This window comes from Morchella sextelata, assembly GCF_020137385.1.
Source record: "Morchella sextelata strain SCLS chromosome Unknown scls_14, whole genome shotgun sequence".
NCBI lineage: Eukaryota > Fungi > Ascomycota > Pezizomycetes > Pezizales > Morchellaceae > Morchella > Morchella sextelata.
In genome coordinates, this window is record NW_025408629.1 from 999033 (window position 1) to 1021068 (window position 22036).

General features: G+C 48.9%; 10 protein-coding genes across 10 annotated transcripts; 3 read left to right on the forward strand and 7 right to left on the reverse strand.

Annotated features, from left to right (window-relative positions):
• Window positions 1–420: 420 nt before the first annotated feature.
• Window positions 421–2475, forward strand: H6S33_003123 (uncharacterized protein; the record flags this gene model as incomplete). The annotated part of the gene is made up of 1 exon (XM_044834478.1): window positions 421–2475. One exon carries the CDS (start codon window positions 421–423, stop codon window positions 2473–2475), a length of 2055 nt encoding a protein of 684 aa, XP_044692330.1.
• A 74-nt stretch (window positions 2476–2549) lies between these two features.
• Window positions 2550–4688, forward strand: H6S33_003124 (uncharacterized protein; the record flags this gene model as incomplete). The annotated part of the gene is made up of 1 exon (XM_044834480.1): window positions 2550–4688. One exon carries the CDS (start codon window positions 2550–2552, stop codon window positions 4686–4688), a length of 2139 nt encoding a protein of 712 aa, XP_044692331.1.
• Window positions 4689–5577: 889 nt separating this feature from the next.
• H6S33_003125 (uncharacterized protein) lies at window positions 5578–9159 on the reverse strand (the record flags this gene model as incomplete). The annotated part of the gene is made up of 1 exon (XM_044834481.1): window positions 5578–9159. The coding sequence occupies one exon, from the start codon at window positions 9157–9159 to the stop codon at window positions 5578–5580; it is 3582 nt and encodes a 1193-aa protein (XP_044692332.1).
• A 299-nt stretch (window positions 9160–9458) lies between these two features.
• On the reverse strand, window positions 9459–9692 carry H6S33_003126 (uncharacterized protein; the record flags this gene model as incomplete). The annotated part of the gene is made up of 1 exon (XM_044834482.1): window positions 9459–9692. A coding segment is annotated over one exon (234 nt), but the record flags the coding sequence as incomplete, so codon positions are not given.
• A 56-nt stretch (window positions 9693–9748) lies between these two features.
• On the reverse strand, window positions 9749–10858 carry H6S33_003127 (uncharacterized protein; the record flags this gene model as incomplete). The annotated part of the gene is made up of 1 exon (XM_044834483.1): window positions 9749–10858. A coding segment is annotated over one exon (1110 nt), but the record flags the coding sequence as incomplete, so codon positions are not given.
• A 945-nt stretch (window positions 10859–11803) lies between these two features.
• H6S33_003128 (uncharacterized protein) lies at window positions 11804–15385 on the reverse strand (the record flags this gene model as incomplete). The annotated part of the gene is made up of 1 exon (XM_044834484.1): window positions 11804–15385. One exon carries the CDS (start codon window positions 15383–15385, stop codon window positions 11804–11806), a length of 3582 nt encoding a protein of 1193 aa, XP_044692335.1.
• Window positions 15386–15682: 297 nt separating this feature from the next.
• H6S33_003129 (uncharacterized protein) lies at window positions 15683–15916 on the reverse strand (the record flags this gene model as incomplete). The annotated part of the gene is made up of 1 exon (XM_044834485.1): window positions 15683–15916. A coding segment is annotated over one exon (234 nt), but the record flags the coding sequence as incomplete, so codon positions are not given.
• A 56-nt stretch (window positions 15917–15972) lies between these two features.
• H6S33_003130 (uncharacterized protein) lies at window positions 15973–17841 on the reverse strand (the record flags this gene model as incomplete). The annotated part of the gene is made up of 1 exon (XM_044834486.1): window positions 15973–17841. A coding segment is annotated over one exon (1869 nt), but the record flags the coding sequence as incomplete, so codon positions are not given.
• Window positions 17842–18670: 829 nt separating this feature from the next.
• On the reverse strand, window positions 18671–19402 carry H6S33_003131 (uncharacterized protein; the record flags this gene model as incomplete). Its single annotated transcript, XM_044834487.1, has 1 exon — window positions 18671–19402. One exon carries the CDS (start codon window positions 19400–19402, stop codon window positions 18671–18673), a length of 732 nt encoding a protein of 243 aa, XP_044692338.1.
• An 818-nt stretch (window positions 19403–20220) lies between these two features.
• Window positions 20221–21711, forward strand: H6S33_003132 (uncharacterized protein; the record flags this gene model as incomplete). Its single annotated transcript, XM_044834488.1, has 1 exon — window positions 20221–21711. One exon carries the CDS (start codon window positions 20221–20223, stop codon window positions 21709–21711), a length of 1491 nt encoding a protein of 496 aa, XP_044692339.1.
• Between the last annotated feature and the right edge of the window lie 325 nt (window positions 21712–22036).

Here is a 22036-nt window from a genome sequence, read left to right on the forward strand (position 1 = left end):
CTGACTAGCCAGACCATCATCGGCGAAATCAGAGTCTTAACAATATAAATCGTTGATACGCGAGTTACAACTTTATTTGACTATACTTTTGAAATTACTTTACTCTATCGTGGCTTCGAACTCTACCTGAACTATTACGTCGAAGACGGTCGAAGCATCATACGCTAACTCTAGTGAATCTTTGTTGATAACGTAGCTCGCGGGGCCCGTATCGGATCAAGGAGAATCATACTCGACGTTGACTGAAGAGACCTTGGAGACTTCTACCTTTGTAGCTGTTAGCCGAACTCTGAGCTCTGCGTAGTGTACTCTTGTGATCTGGTGCGCATCCCTCACAGTATATTGTTACTCACAAGTTCACTTGGAGTAACGAAGTCACCTCAAAAAAAAAAAGAACTATCATCATTATCCCCTATCACAATGACTACCCGAAGGGATAATTATTTCATAGATACCTCGGCCGTAACCGAGGAGGCCGGGGGGGAAGATTCTATGGTAATATCGAGGGCTGCTAGCCCAGATCCCCTACTTACGGGAGGACCCTCTACACAAACTAGGTCAACGAGTAAACGCTCTGCTCAAGCCCAGTTCGTGAGGAATATGCAGGAGTTTTTGGATACCCATGAGGCACAAATGAGGTATCTTGGTGCAGCTGGACAGGCCGTTTGGCAGCAGCTACAAAACCTCCAGGAACAAGTCCAAGGGAGTGGGCAAATCCTGGATAAGAAGGTACGGCAAGAAGCCATTGCTCAAAAACAACATCTCGAATCGCTCTTTGAGCTCGTTGCCAATGTCCGACAAGTACAAGAAGCCGCACGAGCCGCCGACCATGAGGTTCTGGAGCGAAGTCATCATCAAACCCAGACCCAACTACAGGAGGCGGAGCGACAACTGAGGATGGTGAGAGAAGAGCGGGAGCAGGAAAAAGGGGAGCAACGAGCTTTGTTTGCGCAATTCAAGCGGTCCGATGAAGAAAGAAACCAACGAATAGCCGAGATGGAGGAACTACTGCGACAACATCTGTCAGTAGCACCTTCCGTGGCTAGTGCTCCGCTAGACCCTAATGCACCCCGAACGGTTCCTGTTGGCAATGGCAAGAAACCCCAAAATGCTGGCCCCCAAACATCAGGGAACGGCAAGCAACCAGAAGAAGCAGGCCCGGTTGGTGGAAACGGAGGCAAGCAACCGGAGGACGCCGGCCCAGTGCAGGGAAACAGTGGCAGGCGACCGGTAGGAACTGCTCCGGTAGGAGGGAATGGTGGAAATCTACCTCCCCGAAACCCACCAGGAGGAAACTTTGGGGGAGATCCAGAACCTTCTGACGACGATGACGATGATAACAGCGAATGGTCGCATGGTCGGAAGAATTGGAGAATGAATCGAGGCGGGAACCGGAATTCGGCGCCACCTGAAGACGAGGATATGGTAGATTCACTCGCCAAAATACCATTTGAGTTCGATAATGCCAGGAAGCATAACCTGCGGCATTGGCTCATGGAGTGCGAGATCTACTTCGAGCAGAAGCCTAAGAAGTTCCGAACGGACAGGAACAAGGTACTGTTCGCTGGGACGTATACATGCGGGTTGGCAAAGGAATGGTTCATGGAGTATATCGAGACCAAAATATTGGGCCCGGCCGGTGCAGACTATGCCACTTGGGCTCGATTTCGTCAGGAAGTCAGAAAACGTTTCCTAAGCACTCAGGAGGCTATGGAAAACGCGATGAAGATGCAGCAGTTTAAGTACTCTGCTAACATCGGCGACTACCTGACGAGGATGGAGATTATGAACCAGCATGCTCAGATGAAAGGGGCATCCTATCGCGCCGCCTTACTCCAAGGGCTACCAAATGAAATCCGAGAACGCCACTCGCGCTTCGATCCAACCGATGACGACTCCGAGTACATCCAACAGTTGGAACGAGCCGGCAAGGCTCATGAGGCTTATCAGGAGCAGATGAAGATGTTGGGGAAAGCGGAGTCGAGAGGGAAGGAGTCGAACCATGGTGGGAACTCGCGGCAGAAGGAGAAAGGGTTTAAGATCAAGGGCAGGGCTCAGACTGAGGAGAAGGAAAAAGGACAAGATAAGAAGGGCACTAACAAGAACAAGTCGGGGAATAAGCCAATATACCACGACTACGACGAAGCCACCAAAGGAGTTCCACAGCCGGTCCGAGAACAGCGAAAGACCGATGGCGTCTGTGTACGATGTGGCCGAAAGGGTCATCTTTGGAAATGGTGTCGTTCAGATGTTAATAGTAGTGCATCTATCTCCTCCTTCTCCCGGAAGCGTACCCGCAATGACGATGGCGACCACGATATGGAACCACCGGAACCCCAACCTCAGAGAAAGCGAATGAGGCACCGTGCTAGAAAGCCGGCTGCTATGGCTGCTGCGGAGTACACCAGTGGACAAGCGTTTGTACGAGAACGCGGATCGGAATCTGAGATGGATTTCGATATGGATTTTCAGTAGGGGACTCTGATGAGTCAGGTCAGGAGTATCCCCAGATTGCTATGTTGTCACTGACGGAAAACAATAAAAAAAATATGAAAAGAAAAAGGCAGGAAGGGAGAGCGTCCCAACCGGAGAAAAAACAGAAGATAGTAGAGGAACCTATTCATGGTCCTCGACCTATCGTTAATCAGTTCCTTTGTTTTGCGGAAAAATGTTTACCTTGTAAGGTGTTGTTGGATACTGGTGCAACTGGTCCTGTTTTGTCTGCTGTTTTTGTTGATAGTTTTGAGGTCCCGAAGGTGAAACGAGACGTCCCGGCCCGAGTATTTGGATTTACGGGAGAAGTTATGAAGGGCACGGGACACGCCTTTACACAAACATTAATTATAATGTCAAGGGGGCATCAAACACAGTTGTCATTCGAAATCGCCCCTCTCCCACTTGGCATCGATGCGATACTACCGAACTGGTGGTTGAAAGAACACAAACCGGTTATAGGGGCAAATGGGGAAGTTTCCTACGATGGTGAGAACTGTAAGAGTCGATGCTTCACTGACAAGGAACCTCAAATAGAAATGGACGAGGGTGTATTGGACGATCCGGAGGCCCAATTCATCGGTAGCATTTGCCTTTTGGAAGATGAATCGGTCAACCTCCGCGAAACTCTTCCCTCTTGGCTCCATGGGTTCCTTAAAGTCTTCCTACCATCGGAAGCAGATAAATTACCACCGCATCGATCTTACGACCATGCGATAGATCTCGAACCAGGGAAGCAGCCACCATGGGGACCCGTTTACTCCCTATCCGAAGCCGAGCTGAAGGTGCTTCGGGAGTACCTGGACAGAATGTTGCGATTGGGAAAGATTAGGCCGAGCAAATCCCCGGCAGGAGCCCCAATCCTATTTGTGAAGAAGAAGGACGGCAGTCTCCGACTTTGCGTTGACTACCGTGGACTTAACCGTGTGTCCATCAAGAACAGGTATCCATTACCGCTTATGGACGAGCTGCGAGATCGAGTGGCAGGCGCGGTTATCTTCTCAAAGATTGACCTGAAGGAAGGTTACAACCTCATCAGGATCAAAGACGGCGACGAGTGGAAGACAGCCTTCCGAACACGGTATGGGCATTTTGAGTACCTCGTCATGCCTTTTGGGCTGGCAAATGCGCCGGCGACCTTCCAGAACATGATGAATGATGCGCTGAGGGAATTTCTGGATCAAGGTGTAGTAGTATACCTTGATGACATCCTAATATATAGCAAGTCTCGAGAAGAGCATAGAGAGCTGGTCGGCAAAGTACTTAATAGGTTACAAGAATACAACCTAGTCGCCAACCCGAAGAAATCCTTCTTCGAGCTCACCGAAATCGAGTTTCTTGGATACATCCTTGCCCCAGCAGGCGTCACCATGGCACTGGATAAGGTCATGTCTGTTACGAATTGGCAAGCCCCGCGCAGCGTTAAGGAAGTACAGATCTTCATGGGCTTTGCCAACTTCTACAGAAGGTTTATCCACAATTTCTCCGGGGTCTGTAAACCCATTACCGATTGTCTCAGGGGTGATGCTAAGAACTTTGTCTGGTCTATGACGGCCCAAGCAGCCTTCGAAAAACTCAAAACCCTGTTTACATCTGCGCCGATCTTGGTACATTTCTTTCCAGATCGCCAGACTATCGTGGAAACGGACGCAAGTGATTTTGCTATTGCCCCAATTTTATCCCAGGTTATTGACGGAAAGACTCACCCTGTTGCCTTTTATTCTCGAAAGCTTAACCCAGCGGAACTCAACTACGACGTCTGGGATAAGGAGATGCTAGGAATTGTGTCAGCCTTCAAGCAATGGCGTCACTACCTCGAAGGACCTAGCCGAACGGTTCTCGTATATACGGATCACAAGAACTTGGAATATTTTTCAACAACCAAGGTTCTTAACCGACGACAGGCAAGGTGGGCTGAGTCTTTGGCGGAATTTGACTTCAAGATTATTTACCGCCCGGGAACCAAAAATGGGAAGGCAGATGCACTATCGCGACGGCCGGAGTACCGTCCTGAAGGGGGAGGCACGCTTGGGAAACAGCCGATAGACAAGTTCTTTAAGCCCGGACAGTTGGCGGAGGAAGAGTTTGTGGTATCAGCGGTGTCGCTTGCCTCCAAGGGGGTGATTGACTGGTCTAAGAATTTCCTGGATCATGTCAGGCAGGCGGCATCGGGAGACCCGACATGGGTAGTGTAACGGGGGTCCTTTCTAAGAGAAATAGAATCGAATAGAATAGAGACGGCCGTGCAAGATAGACAATCAGGTTGCAGATTATTCAAAGATACTATCGCTAGAACTCAATAATCTTTAAGGGCTCTGCTACCGATAAGAACTTGGTTTTTCTTTCTGATGAAGACTGGAGAGAATAGGACTGAAGGGCGGGAATGAACCTGAGTACTTATACTCCGAAGGCCTCTGTTCTCTGCTCCTAACTCCTTTACTAAGTTCCGGTGGGCCTTCCCTCAGTACCGGAAACAATACCACCGCTACCCCGCTTTTCTCTAAGCGTCAGCAGGTGTTTCCGATACCCAAGGCAACCACCCTTAGTCAAAGCCTTTGTAACACCTGCAGCCTTGGTTGCCACACAACTGAGGACCTGCATGAATGAGCTGCCGCTCAGGTGTAAGCTTAATCATTGCTGTAGAGCTTTCGCTTATTGTAGACTTCCCTAGCATAGTCCCTGCCCTTCGGCGGACTTACAATGCACCGAGGATACAGAGGATCACCGGTCAATCAGAGCTTCACTCTGGCCGGTCTTCTAGTCACTGGCGAGGCATAGACTCGTCAGTCATTGCTCCCATGAATAGATCCTCTTCCTAGCGCCCGGAATGTAGTTACTCTAACAGCTGGTAGCTAACCACACTGCCGGTACTTGCATATCACCGTGCAACTGGCTTCTAACAATAACTCTCAGCATGTAACCGGGCCCTGTGTGTACTCATACACCAGACAGTTGAAATGGCTCCGTTACACCACTCCCCTCTTCCAGGATCTTGGTCTCCGAGATCTATAACCATTCTATTACCATTCTATATGACAAGAAACTCCGTGATATGCAAGGAAATGAAAACCCAAAGGAAATAATCTACACCCCAACAATCCGCTTGTCCTTGGGTTTCTTAGGATACCTCATATGGAAATCCCGAAGGGCTTCTTCAGCACTCTTCTTGAGATGCTCCCAAGGTTCCCATGTAGCATCCTCGTTTTCATATCCTTCCCACAGCACTAGGTATTCCACTCGTCTCCTTTTCTTATTGACCCGGCTGTCAGCTACTTCTCGGACAACCCAGTTCTGTTCTCCTTCAATCTCTTCTGGCTCCGGTACAGGAACTCTTCTCTCAGGATCTACCGGTGCTCGGTAAGGTTCCAGAAGAGAGACATGAAAGACCGGGTGGATTCCCATTTGGGGGGGAAGAGAGAGCTTGTAGGCACGGGTACCAATAGCTTCTAAGACCTTAAAGGGTCCCATCTTCTTCTGATCCAATTTTCCCAAAGGCCGCTTTGTTTGCACATTGCGCCGGTCCAACATAACTTCATCTCCGGGCTTGATTTCAGGCGGTGCCAGGGCATGAGCATCATACCACCGGGCCATCCTTAATCTAGCTTTACCCAAGCTGGCGTTCATAGCCTGCCAGATAGATTCCCATTGAGATATCATGACCTCACTTGCTGGATTGTTCCATTCTACTCCTTCCTTTGGGGCCGGCCAGTTGGTCCTGGGTTCATATCCATAGTTGGCATAGAAAGCCGATACTTTGGTAGACTCAGAGACCGCCGAGTTATAAGCATACTCTGCCAAAGGCAAGAGTTCTGCCCAGTCATCCTGTTGATATGAACAATAACTCCGCAAGTAATGTTCCAGGGTCTGATTAACTCTTTCTGTTTGACCGTCCGTTTGTGGGTGGAAAGATGTGGACATCTTCAGCTTCACATTGAGGAGGTTCATGAGAGATTGCCAAAAGTGAGAGATGAACCTGCTATCTCTGTCCGAGACTATGTCATCAGGTAAACCATGGAGTCTCCAAACTTCCTTCAAGAACAATTTAGCCAAATCTTCCGTTTTATTGAGGGTAGGAAGAGGGATGTAGTGTGCCATCTTCGAAAAGCGGTCCACTATTACCCAGATCTTTGTAAACCCACTAGATTCCGGTAGTCCCATAATGAAGTCCATAGAGATGGAAGTCCATGGCCGATAGGGTATCTCCAACGGTTGGAGCATACCAAACTTCTTGTGTCTTGAGGTCTTATTCCTCTGGCAGCTGTCACAGCTCCGGACATATTCCTCAACATCCTTATCCATGTTGGGCCAAAAGAAGTTGTTTTTCACCCGCTCAAGTGTCTTAAATTGGCCAAAGTGGCCAGCCACCTTAGAGTCATGGGTATCGGACAGTATTTCCATCTGAAGCTTCTTGTCTTTGGGTATATACCATCTATTCTTGTAGAAGATAAGACCGTTCTTGACCGACAAGTTCTGGTCCAAATTTGGTTTCCTTTCAACCAGGGAGCGGTGCAATTCCTGCCAGAAACTATCCTCTTTAGCAGCCGTGTATAGGCGCTCTAAGAATGTATTCTGCAATTGATTCACCCTGACAGCCGCTAGCTTTGCAGGATCCAAAACCAATTGACCTGGCCTAAAAAAGACCTGTGGCTCCGGCTGCAGAGTTTCACCTCCCTCTCCAAGGCGGTGATCCCAGCGCCTAGATAGCACATCAGTCTTGCCATTCTTTTCTCCCGGTCTGTAGACAACTTTGAAATTGTAGCCTGCGAGGTCTTCAGACCATCTAGCTTGCCGCCTAGTGAGAACCTTGGTAGAATTAAAGTACTCCAAGTTCTTGTGGTCTGTAAAAACCGTGATCTCTTGCTCACAAGATTTGAGCATGTGTTCCCATTCTCGGAAAGAGGCTACGATAGCTCCCATTTCCTTATCATGAATGTCATAGTTGATCTCAGCAGGGGAGAACTTCTTGGAATAGAATGCCACCGGATGTAGCTTCCCATCATCCCCATACTGAGAGAGCACCGCTCCCTTGGCAAAATCACTGGCATCTGTCTCGACCACCGTTCTCCTACTAGGGTCAAAATGAAGGAGGATTGGAGCGCTTGTGAACAGCCTCTTGAGTTCTTCAAAGGCCTGCTCATGTGCTGCCGTCCAATACCATTTCTTGTCTTTTTGCAGGAGGTCAGTTAATGGTTTGCAAACTTTACTGAAGCCTTCAATAAAACGGCGATAGAAGTTTGCAAATCCGAGGAATGCCTGTACTGCCTTGATATTTTCAGGGACCGGCCATTCCTTAACTGCCTCCACCTTGTCTTCTGACATAGATACTCCTTGTTCCGAGATATGATAGCCTAGGTATTCTACTTCTCGGACATGGAAGGATGTCTTATTGATCGAGGCACAGAGCTTAGCTTCCCTAAGCTTCTGTAGTACCTTCTTGACCAATAGCTCATGCTCTTTCTCAGTCTCCGAGTAGATGAGGATGTCATCGATATAGACAACTACTCCTTCATCCAGTAGTTCCTTTAGCACATCATTGATCATTGCCTGGAAAGCGGAGGGAGCATTGCATAGGCCAAATGGCATCACATTGTACTGATACAGTCCATAGCGGGTTCTGAAAGCGGTTTTCCACTCATCACCTTCGGCTATCCTGATCAAATTGAAGCCATTCTTCAGGTCTATCTTTGTGAAGATCTTGGCCTTGAACAACCTGTCTCTGAGCTCACTCATGATAGGCAGCGGGTACTTGTCCTTGACAGTGACCTTGTTCAAACCTCTATAATCCACACAAATCCGCAAAGTCCCGTCCTTCTTAGGAATGAACAGTATGGGTGCCGCAGCAGGGCTATTCGATCTAGAGATCTTTCCTGAAGACAACTCTTTGTCCAGGTACTCTCGGAGGGCCTTCAACTCTGGAGCGGAGCATGGGTATAGCGGGCCAAATGGGGGAGCGGTCCCAGGCAAGAGTTTGATCTTCAGATCATTATAGGAATGCGGCGGCATTTCCTCAATCTTCTCTTGACTGAACACATCAGCCCAATCCCGGTATAGGTGATGTACTTTCTCAGCAATATCACCTCCGTCCTCATCATGCCATACTGAACCGACCAATTGATAGACTGTCTCTTCTTCTTCCAACATTTGGTATGGAGAGATCAGTTCAATCTTGGTGGCCGCTGGGAGACAATTCTGCTTGCAGTAGTCACTCCTCCAGCTCATGGTGTTGAGTTCCCAATTGATGTCCGGGTTATGCTTCCTAGCCCAACTAATTGGCAGGTAACCGGTCATTCCTTCTTCCAGTGTAGCCACCTCCCATCGGAGTGTCTCCTTATGATCTCCCATAGTCATGCGGACCGGGTGAGTGTAATACTCGCCTCCTCCCATCATGATATCTCCTTGAGCATCAAACATTGTCAGAGGTTGATCCCGCCTCACTAAGGGAATTCCATGTTTTCTGACAAAACTCTGGTTGAGGATAGCTCCTGTACAACCGGTGTCAAACAGGAAAGACCCTTGGGCGCCTTCATCCTTTCCTTTGACCGTCCATGACAGTCCTGCCTTCAGTATAGGTCTTTTTCCATGTACTGGTAAAGAAGGAAGCCTCTGTTCCAACTTTCTTTGCTTAACAGCGGATTCTGGACTTGTTTCTCTTTGTCTTTTCAACATAGCTAATAGCTTCGGGCACTACTAAGATCAAAAGATCCTTTGGTTCTATTCCCAAGCGGTAATATAGAAGGTATGATGTGTGGTAATTTTTTGGTAGCGGTTTGGAAGTGTCTTGTAGCAAATATAACTTTGGTAGAGCACTGACAGACCAGCTGTTTCGGGTCTTAAACCCATCCTCAGAGTGCTTGGAGCAATCAAATAGGCGGAAACACAATCATAATTTATTCAAGAAAAGCATAGAAACCCAAAAACCCATATAAAAGAAAACTAGTAAACATAGACTAAAACAGACACTTTTTCTACCAGATGATTTCATTGTCCGAGTCTTGTTCAGGCTGAAAAACAAAATCTTCTGTAACCTCCGGGAGTACAACAAGTGGATCTTCTGCTACTACAGCAGCCACTTTAGCCTTCTTCTGAGAGTTGGACTTGCCATTCCCTCTTTTCCGCTTTTGTACTCTCACTGCTGCCACTCGGACAACAGTAGGTTCCTTGGACCAACAATCGGTCCATTTGTGTCTGGACTTGCCGCACTATTGCACAAGTCAGTCTATGCACTCTACCAATAGGGAGTACCGGAAGGTCATACCTTCAAGCATACTTCTGCTTTCCTTCTTTCTTCTAGAATATCCCCCGGGATACCCTTCAGTTCCACCGCTTTGTCTTTAGGTCCTGGAGTCTTCTGAGGTCCGGAGGAGCTCGCAGCTTCTCTTTTCCTCTTAGGCTGCTGGTCCTTCTGAGCGGGAGGATCCTTCTTGGTCCGAGGGGGCGCTTTCTCAGCTGCCATCCCTTGGTACCTCTCATGGGTGTGCCCTAACTCTCTTAGAGCAGCTATCCGCTCCATCAAGGACTTTGGCTTGGGATTAAAAAGAGCCCAACTCATGCCTAGGTCCGCAAGGAGGGAATTGTTGATCTTGTCATCCACCAACTGACCCTCATAGCCAGTCTTCCACATCAGCTGAATAATGGTATTCAGGAAGAGGTCTATTCCTCCTTTTCCGGTGTGGGTAAGAGTATTCCATTGGGCTACAGCATCATCTCTAGAGATGGCTTCACCGAAGGCTGCTCTAAAAGCATCCACAAAGGAATCCCAGCGCTTCCATCTCAGATCCAAAGTCACCGGTATTCCAGCAAGGCGGTTGGCGGAGGCTTGATCAATTGAGTTGTGGTATGCCTCATACCATCGGATCGCTGCCTCTCCTTCCATCAAGTTGCCTGCATATCGGATCTTAACCTCCTCAGAGGTAAAGGACAGGCTCTCAATGGAGAACACATTCTCGCATTGCCGGATGAAGGTCTCCACTTGCTCCGCTTTGCCTTGGAACTTGGAGGGGGGTGGTGCCTTTGGCTCTCGGGCCCTGGTAGAAGTAGAAGGGTGAGGGGTGGCCGGAGGTTGGTACTGCTGGGACATCATAGCAAACAGATCCTTCTGTTGCTTCTTCAACTTCTTCTTAAGATATCTCCGCCAGCCTCTTCTATCACCACCTTCTGGTTCCGAGTCTGAACTGTCAGAACTGTCTGAGTCTCCTGGAGCGGGAGCGCGGGCCGCGGGAGGCGGAGGGTTCTGGTTCCCACCACTTCCACCCTGTACATTGGCTGGAGGGGGAGCGGCGGCCGCAGCAGGAGGTGCCACAGGTGCTACTGGTGCCGGGTTGCTGGCCAGTGGTGAGGTTGCTGCTGGTTGAGCAGCCCCAGACATGGTAAACCTTCCTGGGTTCCTGGCTAGCGGACTAGGAGGTCCTCTGTGTAACGGGGGTCCTTTCTAAGAGAAATAGATTTGTATAGAATAGAGACGGCCGTGCAAGATAGACAATCAGGTTGCAGATTATTCAAAGATACTATCGCTAGAACTCAATAATCTTTAAGGGCTCTGCTACCGATAAGAACTTTTGTTTTTCTTTCTGATGAAGACTCGAGAGAATAGGACTGAAGGGCGAGAATGAACCTGAGTACTTATACTCCGAAGGCCTCTATTCTCTGCTCCTAACTCCTTACTAAGTTCCGGTGGGCCTCTCCTCAGTACCGGAAACAATACCACCGCTACCCCGCTTTTCTCTAAGCGTCAGCGGGTGTTTTCCGATACCCAAGGCAACCACCCTTAGTCAAAGCCTTTGTAACACCTGCAGCCTTGGTTGCCACACAACCGAGGACCTGCATGAATGAGCTACCGCTCAGGTGTAAGCTTAATCATTGCTGTAGAGCTTTCGCTTATTGTAGACTTCCCTAGCATAGTTCCTGCCTTTCGGCGGACTTACAATGCTCGGAGGATACAGAGGATCACCGGGCAATCAGAGCTTCACTCTGGCCGGTCTTCTAGTCACTGGCGAGGCATAGACTCGTCAGTCATTGCTCCCATGAATAGGTCCCCTTCCTAGCGCCCGGAATGTAGTTACTCTAACAGCTGGTAGCTAACCACACTGCCGGTACTTGCATATCACCATGCAACTGGCTTCTAACAATAACTCTCAGCATGTAACCGGGCCCTGTGTGTACTCATACACCAGACAGTTGAAATGGCTCCGTTACACCACTCCCCTCTTCCAGGATCTTGGTCTCCGAGATCTATAACCATTCTATTACCATCCAATCTATGTGACAAGAAACTCCGTGATATGCAAAGAACGAAAACCTGAAGGAAAACAAACTACACCCCAACAATCCGCTTGTCTCTGGGTTTCTTAGGATACCTCATATGGAAATCCAGAAGGGCTTCTTCAGCACTCTTCTTGAGATGCTCCCAAGGTTCCCATGTAGCATCCTCGTTTTCATACCCTTCCCATAGCACTAGGTATTCCACTAGTCTCCTTTTCTTATTGACCCGGCTATCAGCTACCTCTCGGACAACCCAGTTCTGTTCTCCTTCAATCTCTTCAGGTTCCGGTAATGGAACTCTTCTCTCAGGATCTACCGGTGCTCTGTAAGGTTCCAAAAGAGAGACATGAAAGACCGGGTGGATTCCCATTTGGGGGGGAAGAGAGAGCTTGTAGGCACGGGTACCAATAGCTTCTAAGACCTTAAAAGGTCCCATCTTCTTCTGATCCAATTTTCCCAAAGGCCGCTTTGTTTGCACATTGCGCCGGTCTAGCATAACTTCATCTCCGGGCTTGATTTCAGGCGGTGCCAGGGCATGAGTATCATACCACCGGGCCATCCTTAATCTAGCTTTACCCAAGCTGGCATTCATAGCCTGCCAGATAGATTCCCATTGAGATATCATGACCTCGCTCGCTGGATTGTTCCATTGTACTCCTTCCTTTGGGGCCGGCCAGTTGGTCCTGGGTTCATATCCATAGTTGGCATAGAAAGCCGATACTTTGGTAGACTCAGAGACCGCCGAGTTATATGCATACTCTGCCAAAGGCAAGAGTTCTGCCCAGTCATCCTGTTGATATGAACAATAACTCCGCAAGTAATGTTCCAGGGTCTGGTTAACTCTTTCTGTTTGACCGTCCGTTTGTGGGTGGAAAGATGTGGACATCTTCAGCTTCACATTGAGGAGACTCATGAGAGATTGCCAAAAGTGAGAAATGAACCTGCTATCTCTGTCCGAGACTATATCATCAGGTAAACCATGGAGTCTCCAAACTTCCTTCAAGAACAACTTAGCCAAATCTTCCGTTTTATTGAGGGTAGGAAGAGGGATGTAGTGTGCCATTTTCGAAAAGCGGTCCACTATTACCCAGATCTTTGTAAACCCACTAGATTCCGGTAATCCCACAATGAAGTCCATAGAGATGGAAGTCCATGGCCGATAGGGTATCTCCAACGGTTGGAGCATACCAAACTTCTTGTGTCTTGAGGTCTTATTCCTCTGGCAGCTGTCACAGCTCCGGACATATTCCTCAACATCCTTATCCATGTTGGGCCAAAAGAAGTTGTTTTTCACCCGCTCTAGTGTCTTAAATTGGCCAAAATGACCAGCCACCTTAGAGTCGTGGGTATCGGACAGTATTTCCATCTGAAGCTTCTTGTCTTTGGGTATATACCATCTATTTTTGTAGAAGATGAGACCGTTCTTGACCGACAAGTTCTGGTCCAAATTTGGTTTCCTTTCAACCAGAGAGCGGTGCAATTCCTGCCAGAAACTATCCTCTTTAGCAGCCGTGTATAGGCGCTCTAAGAATGTATTCTGCAATTGATTCACCCTGACAGCCGCTAGCTTTGCAGGATCCAGAACCAATTGACCTGGCCTAAAAAAGATCTGTGGCTCCGGCTGCAGAGTTTCACCTCCCTCTCCAAGGCGGTGATCCCAGCGCCTAGATAGCACATCAGTCTTGCCATTCTTTTCTCCCGGTCTGTAGACAACTTTGAAATTATAGCCTGCTAGGTCCTCGGACCATCTAGCTTGCCGCCTAGTGAGAACCTTGGTAGAATTAAAATACTCCAAGTTCTTGTGGTCTGTGAAAACCGTGATCTCTTGCTCACAAGATTTGAGCATGTGTTCCCATTCCCGGAAAGAGGCTACAATAGCTCCCATTTCCTTATCATGAATGTCGTAGTTGATCTCGGCGGGGGAGAACTTCTTAGAATAGAATGCCACCGGATGTAGCTTCCCATCATCCCCATACTGAGAGAGCACCGCTCCCTTGGCAAAATCACTGGCATCTGTCTCGACCACCGTTCTCCTACTAGGGTCAAAATGAAGGAGGATTGGAGCGCTTGTGAACAGCCTCTTGAGTTCTTCAAAGGCCTGCTCATGTGCTGCCGTCCAATACCATTTCTTGTCTTTTTGCAGGAGGTCAGTTAATGGTTTGCAGACTTTACTGAAGCCTTCAATAAAGCGGCGATAGAAGTTTGCAAATCCGAGGAATGCTTGTACTGCCTTGATATTCTCAGGGACCGGCCATTCCTTAACTGCCTCCACCTTGTCTTCTGACATAGATACTCCTTCTTCCGAGATGTGATAGCCTAGGTATTCTACTTCTCGGACATGGAAGGATGTCTTATTGATCGAAGCACAGAGTTTTGCTTCCCTAAGCTTCTGTAATACCTTCTTGACCAGTAGCTCATGCTCCTTCTCAGTCTCCGAGTAGATGAGGATGTCGTCGATGTAGACAACCACTCCTTCATCCAGTAGTTCCTTTAGCACATCATTGATCATTGCCTGGAAGGCTGAGGGGGCATTGCATAGACCAAATGGCATCACATTATACTGATACAGTCCATAGCGGGTTCTGAAAGCGGTTTTCCACTCATCACCTTCAGCTATCCTGATCAAATTGAAGCCGTTCTTCAGGTCTATCTTTGTGAAGATCTTGGCCTTGAACAACCTGTCTCTGAGCTCACTCATGATAGGCAGCGGGTACTTGTCCTTGACAGTGACCTTGTTCAATCCTCTGTAGTCCACACAAATTCGCAATGTCCCATCCTTCTTAGGAATGAACAGTATGGGCGCCGCAGCAGGGCTATTAGATCTAGAGATCTTTCCTGAAGACAATTCTTTGTCCAGGTACTCTCGGAGGGCCTTCAACTCTGGAGCGGAACATGGGTACAGTGGGCCAAATGGGGGAGCGGTCCCAGGCAAGAGTTTGATCTTTAAATCATTATGGGAATGCGGCGGCATTTCCTCAATCTTCTCTTGACTGAACACATCAGCCCAATCCCGGTATAGGTGGTGTATTTTCTCAGCAATATCACCTCCGTCCTCATCATGCCATACTGAACCAACCAATTGATAGACTGTCTCTTCTTCTTCCAACATTTGGTATGGAGAGATCAGTTCAATCTTGGTGGCCGCTGGGAGACAATTCTGCTTACAGTAGTCACTTCTCCAGCTCATGGTGTTGAGTTCCCAGTTGATGTCCGGGTTATGCTTCCTAGCCCAACTAATTGGCAGGTAACCGGTCATTCCTTCTTCCAAAGTAGCCACTTCCCATCGGAGTGTCTCCTTATGATCTCCCATAATCATGCGGACCGGGTGAGTGTAATACTCGCCTCCTCCCATCATGACATCTCCTTGAGCATCAAACATTGTCAGAGGTTGATCCCGCCGCACTAAGGGAATTCCATGCTTCCTGACAAAACTCTGGTTGAGGATTGCTCCTGTACAACCGGTGTCAAACAGGAAAGACCCTTGGGCGCCTTCATCCTTTCCTTTGACTGTCCATGACAGTCCTGCCTTCAGTATAGGTCTTTTTCCATGTACTGGTAAGGAGGGAAGCCTCTGTTCCAACCTTCTTTGCTTAACAGCGGATTCTGGACTCGTTTCTCTTTGTCTTTTCAGCATAGCTAATAGCTTCGGGCACTACTAAGATCAAAGATCCTTTGGTTCTATTCCCAAGCGGTAATATAGCGGGTATGATGTGTGGTAATTTTTTGGTAGCGGTTTGGAAGTGTCTTTGTAGCAAATGTAACTTTGGTAGAGCACTGACAGACCAGCTGTTTCGGGTCTTAAACCCATCCTCAGAGTGCTTGGAGCAATCAAATAGGCGGAAACACAATCATAATTTATTCAAGAGAAACATAGAAACCCAAATCCCATATAAAAGAAAACTAGTAAACATAGACCCAAACAGACACTTTTCTACCAGAGGATTTCATTGTCCGAGTCTTGCTCAGGCTGCAAAACAAAATCTTCCGTAACCTCCGGGAGTACAATAAGTGGATCCTCTGCTACTACAGCAGCCACTTTAGCCTTCTTCTGAGAGTTGGACTTGCCATTCCCTCTTTTCCGCTTTTGTACCCTCACTGCTGCTACTCGAACAACAGTAGGTTCCTTGGACCAACAATCGGTCCATTTGTGTCTGGACTTGCCGCACTATTGCACAAGTCAGTCTATGCACTCTACCAATAGGGAGTACCGGAAGGTCATACCTTCAAGCATACTTCTGCTTTCCTTCTTTCTTCTAGAATATCCCCCGGGATACCCTTCAGTTCCACCGCTTTGTCCTTAGGTCCAGGAGTCTTCTGAGGTCCAGAGGAGCTCGCAGCTTCTCTTTTCCTCTTAGGCTGCTGGTCCTTCTGAGCGGGAGGATCTTTCTTGGTCCGAGGGTGCGCTTTCTCAGCTGCCATCCCTTGGTACCTCTCATGGGTGTGCCCTAACTCTCTTAGAGCAGCTATCCGCTCCATCAAGGACTTTGGCTTGGGATTAAAAAGAGCCCAACTCATACCTAGGTCCGGGAGGAGGGAATTATGAATCTTATCATCCACCAACTGACCCTCATAGCCAGTCTTCCACATCAGCTGAATGATAGTATTCAGGAAGAGGTCTATTCCTCCTCGAGCTGTGTGGGTGAGGGTATTCCATTGGGCTACAGCATCATCTCTAGAGATGGCTTCACCGAAGGCAGCTCTAAAAGCATCCACAAAGGAATCCCAATGCTTCCATCTCTGATCCAACTGCACCGGTATTCCAGCAAGACGGTTGGCAGAGGCTTGATCAATTGAATTGTGGTATGCCTCATACCATCGGATCGCTGCCTCACCTTCCATCAAGTTGCCTGCATATCGGATCTTAACCTCCTCAGAGGTAAATGACAGGCTCTCAATGGAGAACACATTCTCACATTGCCGGATGAAGGTCTCCACTTGCTCCGCTTTGCCCTGGAATTTGGAAGGTGGTGGTGCCTTTGGTTCTCTGGCCCTAGTGGAAGTAGAAGGGTGGGAGGTGGCCGGAGGTTGATACTGCTGGGACATAATAGCAAACAAGTCCTTCTGTTGCTTCTCCAACTTCTTCTTAAGATATCTCCGCCATCCTCTCCTATCACCACCTTCTGGTTCCGAGTCTGAACTGTCTGAATCTCCTGGAGCGGGAGCGCGGGCTGCTGGGGGTGGAGGGTTCTGATTTCCACCACTTCCTCCCTGTGCCTGAGCTGGAGGGGGAGCGGCGGCCGCAGCAGGAGGGGCCACAGGTGCTACTGGTGCCGGATTGCTGGCCAAAGGTGAGGTTGCTGCTGGTTGAGCGGCCCCAGACATGGTGAACCTTCCCGGGTTCCTGGCTAGTGGACTGGGAGGTCCTCGGCCTGCACCTGAGAAGAACTCTCCTTCATAGTCAAAGGATCGATCAGTTCCTCCAAGGAGTGGGTGTACCCCACCGAAGCGGCTAGGTGGTAAGGGTGAAGCTCCCACCGCTGGCTGCACAATAGGAATAACTCTCCTAGTGGATCTGACCGGAAATGCTGCAAAGGGGCTGGCCTTCCGCTGCATTGTCCTGGTAGCTGCTCTGGAAGAGGACCTGGAGACTGGATTTGGTGCCGGAGTTGCTGGTCTGGCCACCACCAGTCTTCCTTCATCAAGGGCTTTCTGTATCTCGGCCACAAAGTCCGGTGGAGTAGCCGGGTTTGTCCACTCAATCTCCATGGCATCGGCATTCAGCTCATCTTTCTCCACATACTTCCGGAGTTCTTCCTGAACAGAGTTGACCTCCATTCTCATGTACTCAAGAGCTTCCGCCATCAGAGCATTCTGTGCTGCCTGGCGCTCTTGTACAATGAGTAGGGCCTGACTGCCCCGGGTCAACTGATTCTGCAGGCTGTGCTGGAGGTAGGTCTGAAGCTCTGTGAAGAACTGCTGGACGGAAATCTCGTCGGTATCCTGCCAAGCAGGCTCGCAACCGGGGATGTAGGTCTGTAAAGCGGTCCTGGGCTTCTTGACAAGCTGTGTCTGCCCAGTGGCATCAAGCTGGAGGGGCACCGGCTGCCATTCAATCTGCAGGGGCGCATCCGGAGCTGAGAGGGCGGACATTTTTGTATATAGGAAGAATAATCTGAAGGTGACTTGAGCCTTAAAGATTATCTGTAACGGGGGTCCTTTCTAAGAGAAATAGATTTGTATAGAATAGAGACGGCCGTGCAAGATAGACAATCAGGTTGCAGATTATTCAAAGATACTATCGCTAGAACTCAATAATCTTTAAGGGCTCTGCTACCGATAAGAACTTTTGTTTTTCTTTCTGATGAAGACTCGAGAGAATAGGACTGAAGGGCGAGAATGAACCTGAGTACTTATACTCCGAAGGCCTCTATTCTCTGCTCCTAACTCCTTACTAAGTTCCGGTGGGCCTCTCCTCAGTACCGGAAACAATACCACCGCTACCCCGCTTTTCTCTAAGCGTCAGCGGGTGTTTTCCGATACCCAAGGCAACCACCCTTAGTCAAAGCCTTTGTAACACCTGCAGCCTTGGTTGCCACACAACCGAGGACCTGCATGAATGAGCTACCGCTCAGGTGTAAGCTTAATCATTGCTGTAGAGCTTTCGCTTATTGTAGACTTCCCTAGCATAGTTCCTGCCTTTCGGCGGACTTACAATGCTCGGAGGATACAGAGGATCACCGGGCAATCAGAGCTTCACTCTGGCCGGTCTTCTAGTCACTGGCGAGGCATAGACTCGTCAGTCATTGCTCCCATGAATAGGTCCCCTTCCTAGCGCCCGGAATGTAGTTACTCTAACAGCTGGTAGCTAACCACACTGCCGGTACTTGCATATCACCGTGCAACTGGCTTCTAACAATAACTCTCAGCATGTAACCGGGCCCTGTGTGTACTCATACACCAGACAGTTGAAATGGCTCCGTTACACCCTGCCTGCACCTGAGAAGAACTCTCCTTCATAGTCAAAGGATCGGTCGGCTCCTCCAAGAAGTGGATGTGTTCCACCGAAGCGGCTAGGTGGTAAGGGTGAAGCCCCCACCGCTGGCTGCACAATAGGGATAACTCTCCTAGTGGATCGGACCGGAAATGCTGCAAAGGGGCTGGTCTTCCGCTGCATTGTCCTGGTAGCTGCCCTGGACGAGGACCTAGAGCCTAGATTTGGTGCCGGAGTTGCTGGCCTAGCCACCACCAGTCTTCCTTCATCAAGGGCTCTCTGTATCTCGGCCACAAAGTCCGGTGGAGTAGCCGGGTTTGTCCACTCAATCTCCATGGCATCGGCATTGAGCTCATCTTTCTCCACATACTTCCGGAGTTCTTCCTGAACAGAGTTGACCTCCATTCTCATGTACTCAAGAGCTTCCGCCATCAGAGCATTCTGTGCTGCCTGGCGCTCTTGTACAAGGAGTAGGGCCTGACTGCCCCGGGTCAACTGATTCTGCAGGCTGTGCTGGAGGTAGGTCTGGAGCTCTGTGAAGAACTGCTGGACGGAAATCTCGTCGGTATCCTGCCAAGCAGGCTCGCAACCGGGGATGTAGGTCTGTAGAGCGGTCCTGGGCTTCTTGACAAGCTGTGTCTGCCCGTTGGCATCAAGCTGGAGGGGCACCGGCTGCCATTCAATCTGAAGAGGCACTTCCGGAGCTGATAGGGCGGACATTTTGTGTAGAGGAAGAATAATCTGAAGGTGACTTGAGCCTTAAAGATTATCTGTAACGGGGGTCCTTTCTAAGAGAAATAGAATCGAATAGAATAGAGACGGCCGTGCAAGATAGACAATCAGGTTGCAGATTATTCAAAGATACTATCGCTAGAACTCAATAATCTTTAAGGGCTCTGCTACCGATAAGAACTTGGTTTTTCTTTCTGATGAAGACTGGAGAGAATAGGACTGAAGGGCGGGAATGAACCTGAGTACTTATACTCCGAAGGCCTCTGTTCTCTGCTCCTAACTCCTTTACTAAGTTCCGGTGGGCCTTCCCTCAGTACCGGAAACAATACCACCGCTACCCCGCTTTTCTCTAAGCGTCAGCAGGTGTTTCCGATACCCAAGGCAACCACCCTTAGTCAAAGCCTTTGTAACACCTGCAGCCTTGGTTGCCACACAACTGAGGACCTGCATGAATGAGCTGCCGCTCAGGTGTAAGCTTAATCATTGCTGTAGAGCTTTCGCTTATTGTAGACTTCCCTAGCATAGTCCCTGCCCTTCGGCGGACTTACAATGCACCGAGGATACAGAGGATCACCGGTCAATCAGAGCTTCACTCTGGCCGGTCTTCTAGTCACTGGCGAGGCATAGACTCGTCAGTCATTGCTCCCATGAATAGATCCTCTTCCTAGCGCCCGGAATGTAGTTACTCTAACAGCTGGTAGCTAACCACACTGCCGGTACTTGCATATCACCGTGTAACTGGCTTCTAACAATAACTCTCAGCATGTAACCGGGCCCTGTGTGTACTCATACACCAGACAGTTGAAATGGCTCCGTTACAGGTAGGATTGAAAGAGAGAATTGAGCAGGGAGAGAAGCTGGGGGAAATGAAGGATATTGCTGAGAAAGACGGGCTACTCTTCTATAAGAACCGACTCTACATTCCGGCAGATGACCGTATCAAGATCCGAATCGCGCAGGCAGAACACGACTCAAAGGTGGCAGGACACTTTGGACAAGACAAAACTTTGGAACTTATTACGCGCAACTTCTATTGGCCAAAAATGAACGAGTGGATTGATGATTACGTTCGGTCATGTGATGAGTGCCAGCGCAACAAACCCAGCCGCCACAAGAAATACGGTGCGCTTCTACCACTGTCCACGCCACATTCTGTCTGGCAATCGATATCGATGGACTTCATCGTGCAGTTACCGGAATCAAAGGGATACAATCAAATTTGGGTAGTAGTCGATAGGTTCTCGAAGATGTCGCATTTTATCCCCCTAGTAGCAGAAACGACCGCGCAGGATCTAGCGAAGATATTCCTCGGTCAAATCTGGCGACTCCATGGGCTGCCTCTTGATATAGTTTCCGACAGGGACGCCAAGTTTACTTCAAGCTTTTGGGCATCCCTTATGGAATTATTGGACGTGAGGATAAGAATGAGTACGGCTTTCCACCCTCAGACCGATGGGCAAACAGAGCGAGTCAACCAAACCCTCGAGCATTATCTACGAGCATTCTGCAACTACGAGCAAGATGATTGGGCAGAGCTACTCCCATTGGCGGAGTATGCTTACAACAACTCGGTTACCACCGCCACGGGTCAATCTCCGTTCTATACCAATTACGGTTACAACCCAAGAACCAACTGGCCGACAGAAGCCGAAGTGGTCAACCCAACCAGTGACCTGTACGCTCACTTCATTCGAGGAGTTCATGATTCTGCTCTCGCTCGCTTAACAGACACCAGGGAGAAGATGGGGAAATACTATGATCGGAAAAGGGATGAACCGCCTAACTTCAAGATGGGAGACATGGTTATGCTCAACGCGACCAACATCAAGACACGACGTTCTACCAAGAAACTCGATCATAAGAAACTCGGCCCATTTAAAATTGTCCGACTAGCCGGTAAACGAGCCTGCGAATTGGAACTGCCACCGCAAGTCAAAATCCACAACGTTTTCCATATTGAACTCTTGGAACGTTACAGACAGAGCAGTATCCCAGGCCGTGAACAACGTCCCCCAACTCCCGAAAACGTCGATAAGGAAGGAGAAGTCCTGTATGAAGTGGAAAGTATTGTGGGAAGCCGGAAAAGTAGGAGAGGATTAGTGGAATACCTGGTGAAATGGCGGGGCTATTCGATGAGCGACTGCACGTATCAAGTCATAGACACTATGAATGAGGATGTGAGGGATGCGTACCAGACCACAAGAGTACACTACGCAGAGCTCAGAGTTCGGCTAACAGCTACAAAGGTAGAAGTCTCCAAGGTCTCTTCAGTCAACGTCGAGTATGATTCCCCTTGATCCGATACGGCCCCGCGAGCTACGTTATCAACAAAGATTCACTAGAGTTAGCGGTGGTATTCGACCGTCTTCGACGTAATAGTTCAGGTAGAGTTCGAAGTCACGATAGAATAAAGTATTTCCGAAAGTATAGTCAAATAAAGTTGTAACTCGCGTATCAACGATTTATATTGTTAAGACTCTGATTTCGCCGATAATGGTTTGGCTAGTCAGTGAATGACACAGTATTTATATCCCTCGCTTATGTCTCGAGGACCCAGTCTACTAATAATACAGAATACACTCGGGGCATGCCCGAGACCCTGAAAAACAACCAAGAACATTT